The 14,248-nt window shown below is 37.3% G+C and overlaps 1 protein-coding gene across 4 annotated transcripts in view; it reads left to right on the top strand.

Annotated features, from left to right (window-relative positions):
- ZNF404 (zinc finger protein 404) overlaps positions 1-14,248 on the top strand; it is a 53,438-nt gene that overhangs the window by 2,566 nt on the left and 36,624 nt on the right. For 2 of the 4 annotated variants that reach the window (XR_015244931.1, XR_015244930.1), the window contains exons 3-4: positions 9,195-9,270; positions 12,061-12,187. Coding sequence is in view for 1 of the 4 variants with exons in the window: in XM_086690015.1 (XP_086546141.1) it covers positions 12,061-12,187 (127 nt within the window). In the remaining 3 variants the exon portion in view is untranslated. Of the gene's footprint in view, positions 1-9,194; positions 9,271-12,060; positions 12,462-14,248 lie in introns of those variants that run through there. The other 2 variants (XR_015244929.1, XM_086690015.1) reach the window with 2 other exon arrangements.

Genomic DNA, 14,248 nt, shown 5'->3' with positions numbered 1-14,248 from the left:
GACAGCTCCTCCTTATGGTAGAATTCCAGGTGTTGAGTGTAGAAGGGAAGAGGGAGATAGAAAATGGCAATTAGGCAAACACCACAGAAATAGTTGTTTCAGACACAATCAACTGATAGATGCTGAAACTAGTGGGTGAAAATTTGAGGAGAGAAAGGATTTGTAGTGTCAAAATATTTCCCACGCTGCCTATTGACTACAAAGGGAAAGATAGTAACTTTACAGTGGGGAAACCCAGCAGAAAGCAGTCTAATCAAGTGTTCAAGGTTAACCTCACCAGTAATAAGGCATTGGCATCATGGGCCCTTTCTTATGGTGCGAAGAGAAGGACACAACATCATTGTGGTACTGCCGAAAATACGTGACCTCACTCCAATCATGAAAATATTAGAAGAACCAAGTGGGGGGACATTTGACAAAATGATTGGTATTCCCCCCAAGATGGCAAGGTCATGAAGATAGGTGCGGTAGACAGACTGTATGGTGACCGCTCGATTCCTGCCTGCTGGTGTCTGTGCCATTGTATAGTCCCCACCCCTGGAATACAAGCTGAGCGTCTGACTTGCTTTCAACCAAGAGAAAATAGCAAATGTGAGGGGATGTCACTCCTGTGATAAAGTTACATTATGGTGAAAGTAATGGTATGTCACTGTTGTGGTTATATCATGTCGTGGAAGACTCCGTTATAGCAGACTAGAGCTAGACTCTCCTTGAGGGCTTGATGTAGTAAGCGGCCATGCGGGAGAAGCCCATATTGCCAGAAACGCAGGTGGCCTCTAGGACCTGAGGGTGTCCACCAGGTGACAGCCAGCAAAACGCTGGGGCCCTCAGTCGTATAGCTGCAAAGAAATGAATTCTGCCAACAATGCGAATGAACTCTGAAGTGGGTTCTTCCCCAGGTGAACCTCTGAATGAGAACACAGCCCAGCCAACACCTTGTTTGCAATTTATGAGATCAGCCTAAGGAGAGCATCCTGCTAAACTGTGTGCAAACTCTGGGTCCACAGAAATTGTGAGATGATAAATATGTGTTGTTGTAAGCTAAACTTGTGGTGGTTTGTTATGGCGGCAGTTGAAAACTATTACCGTGAGGAGACCATGGAGATTGGAAGAGACTAAGGACAAATAGTAGCTAAATGCAATGTGGGATCACGTATAGGATCCTGGAAAAGAAAAGGACATTAGTGTGAAAAACTAGTGATATTTGAATTAGATGTGCCATCTCTAGTATTGTCCCACTGTTAATCTCCTGGTTTTGATTACTGTCCTATGTAAGATGTTAACATTGGGGTGAGGGGTAAAAAGAACTCTCCGTACTATTGGAACTTTTCGCTAAGTCTAAAATAAGTAAAAATAGAAATTAAACTAAAAACGGGGGAAATTTTGCACATCCATAATCTTGGAGATATTTTCCTATTCTTCCAGAAGGGTTATTGTTTCAGTTTTCAAACTTAGGCGTATGATCCATCTTGAATTTATATCTCTATGTAGTAGAATCAGGGTCAAAATCATTTTTTTGCACACAGACACTCAATTGCTCAGGCACCATTTGTTGAAAAAGACTATCCTTTCTGATTATATTGCAATCAGACTTTTTTGAAAAATGTGACTATATATGTGCAAGTCTCTGTCTGGAATCTGTTCTATTGGTCTGTTTGTCAATCCTGTGTCACTATCACTGTTTTAATTACAGTAGCTTTCTGTCATGTCTTGATATCTAATAATGTGGTTTTGACAACTTTGTTCTTCAGAATTGCCTGGACTATTCTGGGTTCTTTGCATTTCCATATAAATGCAGAACAAGTTTGTTAATTTTCTGTCTTTTTTTTTTTAATATAACTTGTCAAATTGGCTGTTAATTTTCTTTAAAAAAATATCCTGCTGATATTGTTGGAGTTGCATTGAATCATTAGATCAATTTAGAGAGAATTAAAAGTTAAAATTGAGTCTTCCAATTCTTGAACATAGAATATGTTTCCATTTGTTTAATTGTTAATTTCTTAATGTTTTGTTGTTTTCAGTCTAAAAGTCTTGTACCTCTTTTGTTAGGTTTTTCCAAAGTGTTGTATTTTTTAGTTTTTTTTTTTCATAAACTGTTGGGATTTTGAAATTTCATTTTCCAGTAACTTTGCTTTAATACAATTAATTGTTTTATACTTTGACCTTTTATTCAACAATCTTGCTAATGAATTCATTTATCCTAATAGTTTGTAGAACTGAATTTTTTTTTCAGTGTTCAAAACCATGTTATCTGCAAACAAAGATGGCTTTACTTTTTTTTTCCAATCTTACCTTTCATTTCACTTTTTTTTTCTTTACGGTACTGGATAGGTCTTATAGTATAAAATTTAATGGAACTGGTAAGAATGGACAACCTTACCTTGTTTCTGAACTCAGAAGGCCAGCGACCCATATTTCACCTCTCATATAATGGTAGCTGTAGTTTTATTCTGTAGATTCCCTTTATCAAATTAAAGAAGTTCCCTTCTTTTCCTAGTTTGTCGAGAATTTTTATCATGAACTGTGGTTGAATATTATCAAAGATTCTCCATCTGACAAAATGTATGAATGGCTTCCTCCTTTATTTTTTAAGTTTGGAAAGTTACATTGATTTTTTGAAAATTAAACGACCTTTGTATTTCTACATTAAATCCTTCTCATCATCTATTATCACTGGTACCATTTGGTTTACTATGCTTCCTAATATTTGGTTTAATATGCTTCCATCTATGTTCATGAGAGAGATATGCTGTAATTTTCATTTCTTGTGATTAATATCCCTGTCAGGTTTTGATACTACAGTTGGCCTCATGATATGGTCCATTTTTTTTCTGTTTTCTAGAAGATACTGAGTTTTACTAGTATTTTTAATTCCTTCAGTGTTTGGGAGAATTTGCCACTGAAGCCTCTGGGCCTGACATTTTATGGGAAGTTCCTTAATAAAGGTTTTATTTCTTTTTTTTTTTTAATGTTTGTTTATTTCTGAGAGAGAGAGAGAGAGGCAGACACAGAATCTGAAGCAGGCTCCAGGCTCTGAGCTGTCAGTACAGAGCCCAACATGGGGCTCAAACTCATGAACCCAGTGAGATCATGACCTGAGCCAAAGTCGGACGCTTGACTGACTGAGCCAGCCAGGTGCCCCAAAGATTTTCTTTCTTTAGTAAATACAACAATATTCAGAATTTCCATTTCTTATATCAGTTCAATTAAATTTATTTCAAGGAATTTTAAAATGTCATCTACATTTTCAAGTTTATTGGCATAAAGTTGTTCATGAAATTGTCATCAATTTAATGTCTATAATATATGTAGTGATACCTCCTTTCATATTCCTGATATTGGCATTTATATTCTAGACCAGTATAGCTAGAGGCTTATCAATATTATCTCTTCAATGAAATAGTTTTTGGCTTTATTCATTTTTCTCTGTTGTATATGTGGGTTTTTTATGTCACTGGTTTCTAAATTTGCTTTTCTAGCTTCCAAAGGTAGATCATTGATTTTTAACCTTTATACTTTGATAATACATACATTTATGTTTAGCTCAAGGGGGTCAAAGAGTGTAAAGAAAGAATAACCTAAGTGGACAATTATTACAAATGCTCACGCTGTCCACTGGGAGAAAATAAATTCCAGATTTATTAGCATTGACATAATTTGACACAGGGTTTCCATCGTAATTTCATTACTAATTTACTTGCTTTGTCAACATATCTGTAGTACATCTAACAACTATGATGGAGATTAAACAATGAATGGCATTTATCTGCAGCATTTATTAAAAAAAAAAAAACATAGGTAAAAAATGTTGGGCATCTGGGTGGCTCAGTCAGTTAAATGTCTGACCTCAGCTCACTTAGGTCACGATCTCATGGTTTGTGGGTTCGAAACCTCACATCAGGCTCTATGCTGACAACCCAGAGCCTGGAGCCTGCTTTGGATTCTGTGTCTCCCTCTCCCTGCCCCTCCCCCATTCACGCTCTGTCTCTGTCTTTCTCTTAAAAATAAATAAACATTAAAAAAATTTTTTTAAGGTAAAAAATATCTTTGTAAGTATTGGTTTGGTTGCATCTGACAAGTTGTGTTATATCATACTCTCAGGATCATTCAGGTCTGGTTTCCATTATGATTTGTTTTTTGACCTGTATTTATTTAGAAGTGAACTTTTTATATTTGGAAACATTTGAGAAATACCTGTTTTTAAGTTCTAAGTTAATTCCAGAGGCTTCAGAATATATGCATTCTTTTTTGATATTAATCATTTGAAATTTATAGATGCTTGTTTTATGGCCCAGAATATTCTGATAAATACACTGTGAGCATTTGAAAAGAATGTGTATATAGTCTATAGTTTGGGAGTACAATGTTCAATTAGGTCAATTTGATTACTCCTATTCAAAGTTTTATGGCCTTGTTTATTTTTTTTCTCTTTCTGTCATTGGTTACCAATGGAGGGTATTAAAATCTCAAACATTTGAAAGGGTATTAAAATCTTAAACTATCCTTTAATTCTGTTGGCTTTCCTATACATATTTTATTTATTTGTTTTTTTTCTTTTTCTTTTTTTTTTTTTTTTCAACGTTTTTATTTATTTTTTTTGGGACAGAGAGAGACAGAGCATGAACGGGGGAGGGTCAGAGAGAGAGGGAGACACAGAATCGGAAACAGGCTCCAGGCTCTGAGCCATCAGCCCAGAGCCTGACACGGGGCTCGAACTCACAGACCGCGAGATCGTGACCTGGCTGAAGTCGGACGCTTAACCGACTGCGCCACCCAGGCGCCCCTATTTATTTGTTTTAATCTTTTAAGTTTATTTATTTATTTTGAGAGAGTGAGCGAGCAAGAGAGGGGCAGAGAGAGAGGGAGAGAGAGAACCACAGGCAAGCTCTGCACTGTCAGCACAGAGCCCAATGTGGGGCTCGAACTCACAAACTGTGAGATCATGACCTGAGCTGAAACGAAGAGTTGAACACTTACCGACTGAGCCACCCAGGCACCCCTCGCTTTATATATTTTAAAGCTGTGTTATTAGGTACGTAAGAAATGTAAGACTCCCATTTTGTTCTTGTTGAATTGTACAACGTGTCACTTACAATGCTGCTCGCATTGAAGCCCATTGTATCTGTTATTAATATACTAACATCAGCATTCTTCTAATTAATGTCTAATACATTTTCCACTCTTTTATCTTTAATATGTCTGTGTCTTTATGTTTCAAATGTATCTCTTATAAGCAGCATAATTGATCCTGTTGTTCTTTTCAATCTAATCTGACAATCTTAGCTTTTAAATGCAATGTTTAGTACATTTATATTTCACTATAATTACTGATAGAGTTTGATTTAAGTCTGTAATCTTGGGATATATTTTGTTTGTCCTACTCATTCTCATTTCCTGTCTTATTTTCAATTAATCAAGTATTTTTTATTATTTCATTTTATCTCTCTGTTAGGTTTTTCTGGTTGTACATCTTTGTATAATTCTTTAATTCTTTGTATAATTCTATAATTCTTTAACTGAGCTATTTTTGACTGCATCTTTAATATAGTCTCCTTTAGGTTAGGGCTTTTACTACCTACCAAATAATGTGAGACCATTTTAAGTTTAACTCCATTTATGGTGTTACTGTCATTTCTTCTTCATTACAAGCCCCACAAGTGTTATTATTTTTGTTGCTTTAAAACAGTCCATTTGTTTAGTCATATTATTCATATATATACTGTCCTAACTTTTTGTACATCCACACTTCCATCCGGGATTACTTGCCTTTAGCCTGATTGCTGTCCTTTGGTATTTCTTGTATTGTGGGTCTGTTAATAAGAAATTCTCCAAGCTTTTGTTAGAAAAGGTCTTTCTTTCACTTTCATTTCTTTTTTAACTGTTTATTTATTTTGAGAGAGAGAGAGCAAGCAAGGGGGGAAGGGGCAGAAGAGAGGGAGAGAGAAAAATCCCAAGCAGGCTTCACGCTGTGAGCGCAGAGCCCCATGCAGGGCTCCATCCCGCGAACCATGAGATCATGATCTGAGCCAGAATCAAGAGTTAGATGCTTAATTGACTGATCCACCTAGGCGCCCCTCACTTTCATTTCTGAACAATATTTTCTTCGGGTATAAAATTCACAGTTGTCATATTTTTCTTTCAACACTTTATAGATCTGATTCCATTCTTAGGCTACTATAATTTCTGTTGAGAAATGAACTCTTTCTCTTGTTGTGTTCTTATAACTGATATCCTTTAACAACATACTATTAAGATATGTTTTTAAACTTTGTTTTTCAGTTGTTTGGCCATGCTGTGCCTAGGTATGGATTTGCGCATTTTATCTGGTTAGGTTTGATGAGTTTTTTGATTCATACATCAAAGCATTTCAAGAGATTTGTGATGTTTTTGTCCATTGCTTCTTCAAGTAAATTTCCTGTCTTATTTTTTTAGGTGTTCAATCTCATGTCTTGACTATCTCTTGTATTTCTCTTACATTCTGCTCTGTTCTTTCCTTTTTTCTTTCTGCATAAGATTATTGTTAATTTGACTTGACATTGACAATTCAATACGTTCTTAATTTTCAGTATTCTATTCTTATAAAATGTTCATGTGAATCTCTTAAGATTCTAAATCTCTATTGATATGCTTCATTTTGCAGTCTGACTGAGCCAGCCAGATGAACCCCCCTCCCCCACTTTTTTTTTTTTTTTTTTTTGGGACAGAGAGAGACAAAGCATGAACGGGGGAGGGGCAGAGAGAGAGGGAGACACAGAATCGGAAACAGGCTCCAGGCTCTGAGCCATCAGCCCAGAGCCCGACGCGGGGCTCAAACTCACGGACCGCGAGATCGTGACCTGGCTGAAGTCGGACGCTTAACCGACTGCGCCACCCAGGTGCCCCTCCCCCACTTTTTTTAAGTAAGCTCTACACTCAACATGGAGCTTGAATTCACAACCCTGATATCAGTAGTCATGTGATCTACCAATTGAACCCATTTTGCATCCCATTTTGCCCATATTTTTTTTTATTTTTTTGAACATCTTAATATAATGTTTTTAAGTCCTTGTCTATTAGCTTCACTATGTAGATAATCTCTGGATCTGTTTATACTGAGATTTTTTTCTGTTGATTATCAGTAGCCTTCTCCTGTTTCTTTGCATGTTTAATAATTTTTATTGTATGCTGGCATTGTGGATAATATACAGACTCTGGATTAGGTTATCTTCCTTTAATGAGTTTACTTAAGGGTTTCTCATTAAAAAAATTTTTACCATTTATTTATTTTTGAGACAGAGGGGGACAGAGCATGAGCAGGGGAGGGGCAGAGAGAGAGGGAGACACAGAATCTAAAACAGGCTCCAGGCTCTGAGCTGTCAGCACAGAGCCCGACGCAGGGCTTGAACTCACGGACCACAAGATCATGACCTGAGCCTAAGTCGGACGCTTAACCGACTGAGCCATCCAGGTGCCCCAAGGGTTTCTCAGTCTTAATGCTTTTGATATTTTCAGCTAGATAATTCTTTGTTGTGGGGAGAAGGGGGCTTTCCTGTACATTACAGGATGTTTCACAGCACCTCTGGCTCTCTACTCACTAGAAACAATAGCAGCCCTTTCCATATTTCGACAACCAAATATGTCTTCAGACATTGCTAAATGTTCCCCTGTTGAGAACCAATGGTCTGTACAGTCATTTTCAAAGTCTGCTTCACTTTCCATTGCATGAATGCACTATAATTTATTTAATTGACCATCTATCTAAGTACCTTTAGATTTAGTACCTTTAGATTTCTCTCCAGTTTTTTCTTTTAATTTTAACTAGTATCTATAATATTCCTTTATACATCTCTAGGCACATTTTACAGTTATTTCCTTTGGATGGAAACTCACAAATGGCCTTTCATGGCTAAATTCTTATGGAAAATTCTACTTACATGTCTCAACTGCACTAGGTTTTCAGAAGTCCACAGGACACCATAAGAATGCTCTTAGGGCACCTGGGTGGCTGTTGAGCATCTGACTCTTGATTTCGGCTCAGGTTATGATCCCACTGTCATGGGATTGAGTGCTATATCAGGCTCCTCACTGAACAGAGAATCCCTGCTTGGGATTCTCTCTCTCTTCCTCTGCTCCTCTCCTGTGCTTGCGTGTTCTCTCTCTCGCTCTCACTCTCTAATTAAAAAAAAAATGTTCTTTTCCCCACAACCTTACTGTATGTGGTACATCATCAACCTTTGAAATCCAACAATTGAATACCTGTAAATGTTAGTACCTTATTGCTTAAAAAACATCTCTTTAGTAAATCTTTTGATAGGTGAAGTTTTAATGACCTATTCTTAGGTTTCACACAAGGGAACAAAAAATCTGGGTTTCAAAGGCAATAGTTAGGGGAAAAAGTTGGCCCTATAATTATAGAAATTAAATTCAAAACATATCACTTCTACTTATTGTTCGTGATATAGGGAAAAGGCTTTAATTAAATGTTAATGTGTACACACTACCTATCACGTAAGGTTGCAAAAATCTGTATGTTGCTGTGTGGTTTCAGTAAGCAGGAATTCACTCCTCTCTTGTGGGTACTGGGTGGGTCGGGAGCTGCGGGCACAGGCAAGGACTCGTGCCAGCAAAGTAGATCCTGATAGGGAAATCCAGGTTGGTCAACCCAGAGGATCTTAGAAGTCAAAGTTTTGGCTTAGGGGAAAGACTTCACATGGGCAGGCAGTTTTACAGTGGTCAAGGTTTCCAGGTTTGTCTCTACTGTTTTCTCTCTTTGGTGCAAAAGATTTTATGTCCAGGTCCATGAAGGATAAAGGTTGTTGCAGTTTGTGTTGTATGACTTGGTCTTTACCCTGGAACATAGGCCTGGATGGGGGAGGATCTATTCAGAATCACTGAACAACCCAGGCAGGGTTCAGTTGGCTTGGTAAGAATGAAAAATAAGGCACTGTGGGTGTCCGGATCGAGCTTTGGTGCAAGAGTGCCCCTGTTCTGTATCCACTCTTGTGTGGCTTGTATCTGTAGGTATGGGGAAGGGCTTGGGTTTCTCTGGACTTGTCATATCCCCTGATGTGTGTTAATGTGTTTGGGAGGGTGGAGAGTGGGAAAGAACAGTGGGAAGCAGAAATAAAGAAGAAAAAAGAAAGGTTCTCCTACCTTAAATAATTTTTGGAGTTCCGAGATACACAAGGTCTCAAGGCCTCTTTTTCCTCTCTCAGCTCTGGCTTCTCTGAACTCAGCTTCCCTAATAGAGGAAACCTGAGGAAGACAGGTGGTTTGAAAACCATGGCCCAGGTAGGTGTCTCTATCCTGAAATACTGTGATTTTTAGCTCATATAAAACTTTCATTCTTTATCCCCAAGCCCCCTATCTAGGAAAGTTGTATCTCTGACCCTATTTCATGGTTTCTCCCCTTACAGAGAAGGATGATGTCCTCCTCATTTGCTCCTTGTTTTTTTAGAACTGATTTTCAGTTATTCATCAAATAATTCATTTATCTTCTATGTGTTCAGTCTTCTCTCGAGAGCATTGTTAAAGGAGTGAAAGAGTAAAGTACCTGGAAGGAAGTATTTGAGCTTCCCTTATCAGGTTTGTGGTTTCATGAGATAGAAGTGATGGTCCTATTTGATCACAGGAGGGTACACTTTCTCCATAGTTTTCCAGGGAGGTAAGGGAGAATTGGGTTAGGAATGTTCTCAGGGTCAGGTGTGAGATGAAACCTCAGCTTTGAAAAGCTTTTCAGTTTGGGTAGAAATGGTATTGGTGCCGAGAGACAGACAGACAGACAGACAGACATCCATCAGGGCCCTGGCTAAGGAATCACTGAGAACTGAATAAGGTAGTAAGGTCCATTTTGTATTGGAAGATAAATAGCTGGTCTTGAGTCAATCAGTGTTGGTCTGATCATCCTATATTAGTGTGTTCTAACTCAGGAACAGGAATTCAGTAAGGGATTGTAGAAAGGAAGATCATCTAGAACTACACGTCCTAGATGATACTGAACAGTGGGGAAAAGCTTAGGATTTGGGTCCACCCTAAATATCATAATAGCATAATACTTTACATTTAATATTATTTTAATAACATTAATAACACCTTAAGACTTTAAGAAAAATTAAATCTGATGTCTTTAAGAGGGACTAAATGAAAACTTTAACTTGTGAAAATAAAGGAGATGCTTATGATACACAACTTGACATATATTACATCTTGATAAAATTACTTAATTTTATAGAAACTATTTCCGAAGATAGAAACTTTATCAGCTTTTTGAAGTATAACTGACATATAATTGAGTGTATTTTGTCTCTTTAGAGTAGCTTTATTGAAATTTAATTTACAATAAATTGCTCATGTTTAAAGTGTGGAATTTAATGAGTTTTGACCTATGTATATACCTGTGAAACTCTTACCATTATCAAGATAATAAAAATTTTTCTCATGTCCCTTTATAATCGCCCCCTCCTTACCTGCTCCCAACCTTGCCCTTTGTGCCCAGGCAACTGCTGTCTTCCTTTCTGTCACTATAGGTTAGTTTGCATTTTTCTAGAATTTTATATAAATGTAATCATACATCATGTGCTCTTTCATTAGCTTATTTCATTCAGCATATTTATGTTGAGATTCATCCATATTGTTGCATATCTTATTCCAGTATATGTTCCATTCCAGTAGTATATTCCATATAATTACTGATTAGTATTCTCGTCTCAGGATATACCAGAATTTTCCATCCATTCTTCTGTTGATGGATATTTGAGTTCTTTCCACTTTAAAAAAAAACAATTTTTTTTATTTTAATTTGAGAGAGAGAGAGAGACAGAGCGTGAGCAGGGGAGGAGCAGAGAGAGTGGGAGACACAGAATCCAAAGCAGTCTCCAGGCTCTGAGCTGTCAGCCCAGAGCCCGATGCGGGGCCTGAACCCACAAACTGTGAGATCGTGACCTGAGCTGAAGTCGGAGGCTTAACCGACTGAGCCACACAGGTGCCCCTAAGTTCTTTCCACTTTTTGACTACTACAAGTAAAGCTGCTATGCCAAAATGCTTCATGCCAAAATCTTTGTGTGGACATATGCTTTCATTTATCTTGGGTGAACATCAGGAGTGGAATGACTGGGTAACGTGGATGTTTAACTTTTTAAGAAATAAACTGGGACACCTGGGTGGCTCAGTCAGTTAAGTGTCTGACTTCGACTCAGGTCATGATCTCGCAGTCCATGAGTTCGAGCCCCGCGTCAGGCTCTGTGCTGACTGCTTCAGATTCTGTGTCTCCCTCTCTCTATGTCCCTCCCCCACTTGCGCTGTCTCTCTCAAAAATACGTAAACATTAAAACAATTTTTTCAAAAAGAAATAAACCGTTTTTCAAAGTGATTGTACCATTTTACATTCCCACCATCAGTATTTGAGAGTTCCATTTCTTTCCACATCCCTGGCAACACCTAACACAGTCTATTAAATTTTAGCCATTCTAATAATTATGTAGAATACTGTCTCCTAGCAGTAAGCTAGGGCAATCATAGAGTTCACTGCATTTGTTACTTATCTCTCAATGATCACTACCTAATATTTTGTTTTGAAAACTATTGTCTCATACATTTTGTCCATGTTTTTGGTTATTTCACATGGGAAGGTAAATCCAATCCCTGTTACTCCATTTTTGCTGGGATAGATTTTTTATTTCATTTTGGGGAAGAAAGTGAACAATGCTCCTTACATATACACTGAGGAGAAAAAATGTCAGAACGTGCATTTACTAATAGTGTCTGATTTAGGTACATAGTAGGTAATGTGCTTATATATACTGTTTCCTTTAATTGGGAAAGTCTTGGTTACTTAATTCATTTTCATACGTTTAAAGTTTTCCTCTATTTTTAAAGAAATTTGTTGTACTCCAACAGGATTCTTCAAGACTGTGTTGGCACTCTACTTCAGAAGCTAATTTATTTATCTTCGTCTGATCGTGTCATGATCTTGTAACTCCGCTTACTTGTTTTTCTGTATTGCCCCCTTACTGCAATTCAGTCATTCCATCTTGAACATTTTTTCTTTACTGTTACAAATAATACGTGGGTTTGTCATTTCAGGTGCCATTGACATTCAGTGATGTTGCCATAGACTTTTCTCAGGAGGAGTGGGAATGCCTAAATTCTGATCAGAGGGATTTGTACAGAGATGTGATGTTGGAGAATTATACTAACTTGGTCTCACTGGGTAAGGACATCTGCCTGAAGTGATGTAGAATCTGCTGTCTGGAATAGCTGCTTTCTCCACTGTGTATTTTATGTTCTATAGCGAGAAACCAGATAAATGTCTCCATATTCATATTCTCCAAGGCCTAGTTTGACCTTTCTTAGGTGGAAATGGGCATCTCTCTTCAGCACCTGAATCTTTTCTGTCTTTCATTTACCTCCCTCCGCCCCATCCTACAATTCCTTCTTTTTCTAAATCAATAAAGGTTTGAATTATTGGACTTTTTCCTGCATAACCAATGCAAAGGAAACAAATTTCATATTATGTGTATGTCCAGAATATCTACAAATATTCCACTTTAATTGCTGGTCCACCTACATGGAGAACAGATAACATGGGGTCCTGGTTTTCTCTTTGCTACAAAAGAACCATGGTAATTTCTACAGTGTAGAATGAATCAAGAGTATTATCTGCTTAGTGTTATTTTTGCATTTACAGCAGGAGAAAAGTTGGTTTGCAGTGCTTTTATAGATTCTACTGAGAAGTGAAAGTCTTTGTTCAGTTTTTGGAAAATGCTTGACCATTATTTCTCCTGGGATGCCAGTTATGGTGATGTTAGATATTTCTAACACAGTTCTATCATGTATTTATTTCCCTTTCTCTCTATTATTTTCTGTTGACGTGTATTTCAGCTCATTTATCCCATATTCTGCTATGATGAGTCTGCTCTTAAAGATGGATTTTTCATATCAGATGTGGTCTTTTTCAGTTCTAGAAATTCAATTTGGTGGTCTTTTATGGCATCTAATTATCTATTGAAATTCTTCATTCTTTTATTTACTTTCTTTTCATTACTGTTTTCTCATCTGTTTTCTTAAACATTTTAATCAAAGCTATTATGGAATTCTTGAAGGCCTTCATTTTTTGTACTATCCTTGGGTATGATTCTCTTTCTTTTTTTCCCTCTCATTATTCGTCATCTGGTAATTCCTCTTTAAGTCACCTGGAATTGTGATTGTATGCTGGACATCGTGTTCACAAGAACTGAACAGTTTCCATATGATGGGATCTTCCACCAGAGTATTTACGTTTTCCTCTATTAATTGATAGGATGGCAGGCTGATCACTATAATACAATCAGGGAATGAGCTGGGTCAGTGCTAGTTTTCAGTTTGGGTAATGGTCAGCTACCTCTTTTTTATCACTTTACTGCTAGCTGCACTCGGAATCAATGAGTTTCTACAGGGGAAAAGTAGTGGATCCTCAGGACCAATTCACCACTTCTTCATGGCTCTTATTGCTTATCTGTTTCGATTTTAAGCTGCTTCTCCCAAACGATCTTTAAAAAAAAATTCTTTTTAATGTTTATTTATATGAGAGAGAGAGGGAGCAGGGGAGGAGCAGAGAGAGAGAATCCTAATCATAGAGGCTGATGCAGGGCTCAATCTCACGGCTGTGAGATCATGACCTGAACCAAAATCGAGAGTCAGACGTTCAACCGACTGAGTCACCCAAGTGCCCCTCTGAATGGATTTTTTTGATTCCAGAAGAATTGTTGAGAATTAATAAGTGAATCATCCGCTTGACATGCCAGGAAAAGAAGAGCATAACAGACTTAAAGAAAGTAGAAGAAAGGAAATAGTAAAAGAAAGTAGAAAGTAATGAAATGAAAGCCAAACACAAAAGAGCAAGTCAAATCAATTTGCTTCTCTCCAAGAACTAGTAAAAGTGGTGCAACTCTCTCGACATGAATCAAGAAAAAAATAATCTGTGTAAGGAAAAAAGCCACCTCATTACAAACCTTGAAGCCGTGAAATACAGTATTTTGAAAATCATCCTGCCAAAAAGAAACGAAAAATCAAATGAAATAAATGATTAGAAAATTTTAATCTACAAAAATTTCCACTCAAGAAAAAAACCTGAAAAGTCTCATAAGCACTAAAGGAACTGAATCAGTCATCAAGAGTCTCCCCCAAAATTAGAAGATTCAGGCCTAAATCATCTGTCATTAAAGTACAGGTGCAACAGTTTGAACATGTAAGAATTTTGGGAAAATATTCCCCATAAATGCTTTTGCATGTT

This window comes from Puma concolor, chromosome E2, assembly GCF_028749965.1.
Source record: "Puma concolor isolate L17-30 chromosome E2, mPumCon1.1.hap2, whole genome shotgun sequence".
In the NCBI taxonomy this organism is placed as follows: Eukaryota; Metazoa; Chordata; class Mammalia; order Carnivora; family Felidae; genus Puma; species Puma concolor.
The sequence above is the reverse complement of the archived record's forward strand: the minus strand, read 5'-3'. Positions and strand labels throughout refer to the sequence as shown.